Here is a 6000-nt window from a genome sequence, read left to right as displayed (position 1 = left end):
TTCCTGTTGTGTATGAGAAGGGAAATCCCGTCTCGATCTCGTCTCGAAATTTTATGAGAAATAAAAAATCTCGTCTCGTCTCGTCTCGAACTAAAAATCCAATCTCGTCCATCCCTATATAATAGCTATCCAAAAATAGTTCAAAAAATTTTTTCACACCCTTACACTAGATTCGTGAGTCAAGGTTTCGGTAAGATGTGTATGATTGCTCGTTAAATTAAGAAAACAACCGAAACAAACCGTTTTTCATTGGGAAAAGGTATAAAAAACTCTACCAGTACCTGCTTTATTCGACTTTATTAAATAATGTCAATCACACTATTTCATTTTACTAAACCAACCTAAGTTCAATTGGATAGTAGAATTTACAACAAGTATAAAAAAATGTTTTGAAACTATTAGTGACTTAAAGAAAAGTGTATTTAATAAATAAACTAACATTATGGTGGCAATAGACAGTTTTTAACTTAAGTGTATTAAATGTCTAAAGTAGAAAGATTCTACATAATTAATACATATTTTGCACCACAAAAACCCATTTACTTGAATAACTACGAGGCTCGAGATGTTTTTGGTATTTCTGTAACATTTAATATTTCAGTGACGAAAGCATAAAATAGATTCACTTGTAGGTATATACTAAAAGTGCTAAAAGAAGTCTTGAGATAAAATATCCTACAACCCAAAGAACACAAACAACAAAATATAAAACTTATTGAGAGAAAACAACGAATATAGTTTTTATATATACTGAAAGATTCAAATAAGAATCGATATAGTGTCTATCTACATAAGTAAAGGGTTGTATAGTATAAAACAGAATAAAGGCAGAAACAAATGTAAAAAAATAACTGTGAAAATGGTTTAAACCATAAACCAAAGTTGGAAGTACAAACAGAGTACTACTGAACTAACACTAACTAATGATGAAAGAAGACAAAGTAATTAATGACTCATTAATTTTTTCCTAACTAATCCTTATTTGTAAGACAAAATATTTGGTACCCCATACTTTTGTTTGTTTCATTAGTTTATTTAATTTACTAATAATTGTAACCACGGTCAATGATTTTAACTTACTGTTGCTCAATTATCTTTATCTAGTTTACACTTTGTACAATAGAAGACAGCCATAAAGACAAATCACAAGTCTATTATCTAGAAAGTCCTTGCCCGATGTAACCAAAACTACATTATATTTACACAAATAAAGTACTGTAATTCCATGGTGACAAAACTAAAATTAAGGTTGTTATAACCTTTTCTCAAACATTACTTTTATATTCACATCGCCTCATTATCTTCTATGAATAAATTAGGTGTCACATTGAGAGAGTATCATACAGTAGCCTACATCTTATTGGGGACTTGAACAAATAACAAATTGGCCAGATGAATCAATGTGCTTTAAAACTCGTTCATCAATTAAATAGTTTTCAAATAACCAAAAGTGAAAACCAAAAGCATATCCATGGGAACTGGTGTGAGGGAGTTGCACAGTTTAGTTTGGGTATACAAATGTGATGGTACCACTATCACACAAAAATATTTTCAACTGTCACAAAAGCTTCCGGTTCAATTACAAAAGGTTAAAAGCAATGTGTTATTTGAAGTGGCCAGATAAAAGGATGTCAAAGTTTTGACATAGACATAGTTAAAGCGATGTCCGGTAATGTAAGGTGTCAGATATGAGGTAGGCTACTGTAAGAGGATGTTGTGGTAAAGACTAGTATCAAAGGCTAAGTTTTAACTATACTCAAACCAAACCTTACACGTACCAACTTATTATTCATGTCTGTAGGAAATTTTTTCATTTCAACAACTTATTCCTAGTTTTGTCATATAGGAATAAACCTACCAACCTTGTTTTTCATCATTAATTCATGCCAGTGAAGAAAAAGAAAATTACCTACCTCATTAATAGGGATGGACGGGGGTCGTAATTTTAGTTCAGGGGAATTTTGATTCCCTTTCTAATCTAGGGACGGGATTTTTCTTACTGTGCGGCTAGGGAAACTTAAGTTGGATTTATAAATCTAGAATAAAAGTTATGGCAAATTACAGTACTGGCAAACCAAATCAATTTTTATTTTAATTTACACTGTTCTATGATCACGGCGCTATCATTATTATCTTCCGCAACCACAGGTACATTATCATGGTCACCCAGCATAGTGTCAAAGTCAAGATCCATCCCCCGCAATTGCGGAGACATCATCATTGTCAGTTGTCACCCGCCATAGCAGCTATGACAGATCATTTCCTGCCATTACAGCAAAATCACTAACAGTTGGAACAAATCCCGTCCCGAGAAAATCTCTAATCAAAAGAAAGCCTGCGCGAAGATTTAGATATATTTTGCCCAAAATTTCAGTGCCTGTCCATCCCTTTAAATACTAGATACATAAACCAAAGCTTTAAAGTCTTGTATTGATATAAAGTTCTACATACAACTATGTACACATAACATTAAAGTTATTGATTAATCAACCTTGTTCAATTGATTATAGTTATCTGACACATAATTTTGAATTAGTACCAATCACACAATGATTAATGGTGAGTTCTTATCACATTCTTAGAGAAGTCCAAGATCCCTAGGTGATTCAGTCGCTGGTCCATTGATCCGTAAACAGCTAGGCTGCATAGAGTAATATTTGGTTTCTCACTAGGTGATTTATCGGATATTTGTGAAGAGGTTAAGCATTGATTTGCTTTCCTGGGAACAAATCACATTTGTTAAGTCTTTTTGGAATGTACAGGAAAAAAGTGATACATCAAATTAAAAATATAGATCCATGGTACAATTTATTGTACTTTATTTCAACAAAAAGAAACTTCAACTAACACGCAAATATGCCCTTCCTGGCAAAAGAGAAACAAAAACTTAACACTACACAAGGGAATAAGAATTTGTTTTTATGATGTGGTTTTAATTTTTGTTTTGTTTAGGATTGGTTTTATTTTGGTATAATCGGGTTTCAATTTTTTTTGGGTTTATATAAATAAAATTACCACCCACTTACACGTTTTGTTAGTCTAAGCCACACAAAAGATATTTATTTTTCTCTATGTATGGTTTATTGTTGGTAATGAATGGTATGTTTATCTCATTACAGGGATTATTGCAGACGGAGTTTTAATCATCTCTGCAACCGTGAGGACATAAGTCACCTATCCAACCAAAACAGACATTTATCATAAATTATCGCTTTTGTTTGTGTTTTTTTTTTCTTCCAAAAACCAATAAAAACTGACAATCAACTTTGAAAACCGACACATTTTAATTTTTTTTTTACTCAAACCTCCTTAGGTTAAAAAAAGCTGTCAATGACAGTGAAATATTCTAATTTTTTTTTATATTGTAAATGTTCTCTTTTATTTAACAGGATGGACACTATAATAGCAGGTAAGTTGCTATACCAACAAAATTCCTGGGAACCTAGGTCCTTGTGTTCTATCATAAAGTATAAATGGAGGCATAAGTTAATGGAAACATCCAAAAACTGAAACACGTAATCTTGATGTAAAGCTTGGAACACGTTGAAAAGCTTAACACTAATTTAAGCAGTGATTTTACTAGCATTGTTAAATTTAATAAATTGTATGAAATTCTTCTTGTTGACAGCTTAAAACTAATTTAGCAGTGGTTTCATTAGTACTAGCATTGTTTAAGTTAGTAAATGGTATGAAATTCTTAGCATTGTTTAAGTTATTAAATGGTATGAAATTCTTCTTAGTTGACAGGTCAGGAAGAGCAGAAAGATCTGATCCACCCAAGTAATTTTACTACTTTTATCTGACCAATCAGAGACATAATTTGCAAACTAATATCACTGTCAATCCATTTTATTTATATCCCAATGAGTATTCCTTGCTCCCTTCCTTTCTTACACACCTACCCTTCCTATGCCTTGGTTGTTATTAGACGTTTATAAAAACGATTTTTACTCGAATGTACATGTGTTGTTATTCATATGTGTTTGAGAACATATGGTATTAGAATATTATTTGTTTAGTTTTTGTTGGTTAACATTCGGAATCTTGATTTATTCTAAAAGCTACCTAATAAAGTATTTGTCTTATTAAAACTATATTTTAATTTAACTTACGATAACACTACAGTACAAAGGGAAAATTCATGATCTCCATCCATGCCCAATGATGTATGCAGGTGTCGATGTAATTGAGATTCTCTACTTATAAAGCAAAAGTATAGAATACACAGGAAAAAGTATGCAGCAGAATAAAAAAGAGTGATTTGAAAGGGATATTAGGCGTAAAACATGGTGGAATAGAGTCAGGGATGAAGAAATCAGAAAATAGTAGTTGAAGACACCATAAGCACCATAAGAGAAAGAGTACAAAAAACAAGAAATAGATGGTTTGGACGTTTGAGAATGTTATTGTGTATCTAATAGAGGTCCTGGACAACTTTCTCAGGTAAGCTAGCTCAACTCTACATAAAAAAAGCAAATGGGCTTTCCTTAAAAATTATTTCTTCCTGAGCAAATCTCAATCCAGTTTGTTGACTTGTATAAATATTTAAATCAAAACTAACTGATAATAGGGTGCATAGGTAGTTGTAATAGTTTAGGATAGCACGTTGGGTGGACTGATGCTTCTAGGTCTCGAGACTGCTTAGACAAAATCACAACAAACACAATTATTCAATAAGATATGAAATGTGCATTTAGCCTACCTTCTGAGATCTGACTTTGGAGAATACGTTCCAGAAGCGTAGAGTCTCGTCGCCTGCACCTGTTACGATGGCCTCTCCATCAGGACTGACTGCCAAGTAGAGCACACGGTACGAGTGTCCAGTCAGCTTGGCTACTTGAGTCAATGCAGGATACTTCCACACCAGGATCTGGTTCTGTGAATAGCCGTGAGTGCTCACCTGCACAAGGTAAAAATCTCTCTTATTTTTGATATTTTTGAGGAAAAAGCACTTGGCTTAGTAATATACACAGGATTCGCCTATTGGGTCTGATGATGATTGGAGTGTCCAATCGAAAATTAACCACAACTTACCATCTTTTATGTATTTACCATCTTGTGAGTAAACAGTATAAGTGTATCCTGTAACTGTAACTGTGTAACTGTAACTGTTATTTGACTTTTTTTTTACTTTCAGGTTCCATGTAGTTGAAAGCAGACAAAAAGTTCACAATACAATAAACTTGATATTTTGCTGATATACCTCGATATTCAAGGAGCTTCTTCAGAAGAAAGAGACTGGCAAAACTGGTACAGTTTGAACTAATTAAATTAGTCTTCCAATATATAACTTTCTTATCACCGAAACAGCCGTAATACACGGGATCTTCAGAACTGTGACGAGGTAATTATATTATAATATATTTAAACAAAGAATTTGACGTGATACAGTTTAAAATTAATTTAAAACTAATATCCTTTGCAATTAACTGTTCAAATCTGAACACACCCAAGACTTGATTCTCTCACCCGCCAAAGACGGGGTTTAGAACTCAGACAACAAGTCTCGGGGTATCAAAACGACGAAAACCAAGAAATAATAAGACGTTAAAATTATACAGTAAATTTAATAAACAAACGTGACTGTTATAATTTCAAACCAATTAAATTAAACCAAGCCAACTTACGGCCACCACTATTCACTGGCAGGCAGGAACTGGTGGGTATGAAGCTAGTGTGCCGATTTTAAATGCAGATTTAAAATCTGCGCCAGGCAATGGACAAGTCAGTCCAACATGACGTAACGCGGATGAATACGAAGTGGAAAAAGCACTCGAACCGTGCCGTGTGCAATCGTCTCGCCGCCACTTGTAGTCTCATAGCCGTACCGTCAAGATCCAAGATCGTGTTGTCACCGGTGTGGGGCAATTTTATTAATATCTTAAATTCGTAGCTCGGAAATTCGCGTTCGGGTAAAAATTGTACGTGCATCAAATGATCGCAATTGTCAAAATTTTGCCGAACTGCATTTGGGGGTGTGATTTTATTAGTATTAAGTCG

General features: G+C 33.5%; 1 protein-coding gene across 1 annotated transcript in view; it reads right to left on the bottom strand.

Annotated features, from left to right (window-relative positions):
* Window positions 1-280: 280 nt before the first annotated feature.
* LOC128989731 (fizzy-related protein homolog) overlaps window positions 281-6000 on the bottom strand; it is a 31274-nt gene continuing 25554 nt past the window's right edge. The window contains exons 11-12 of the mRNA XM_054411751.1: window positions 4703-4900; window positions 281-2719 (exon numbers count right to left, since the gene is read on the bottom strand). Of these exons, the coding sequence (XP_054267726.1) occupies window positions 2678-2719; window positions 4703-4900 (240 nt within the window). The 3' untranslated portion in view covers window positions 281-2677. The remainder of the gene's footprint in view (window positions 2720-4702; window positions 4901-6000) is intronic.

Source organism: Macrosteles quadrilineatus, unplaced genomic scaffold (assembly GCF_028750875.1).
Source record: "Macrosteles quadrilineatus isolate MER2022 unplaced genomic scaffold, UCM_ALF_1.0 Scaffold_3__2_contigs__length_128488019, whole genome shotgun sequence".
Classification (NCBI taxonomy): Eukaryota; Metazoa; Arthropoda; class Insecta; order Hemiptera; family Cicadellidae; genus Macrosteles; species Macrosteles quadrilineatus.
This window is presented reverse-complemented; position numbering and strand designations above follow the sequence as displayed.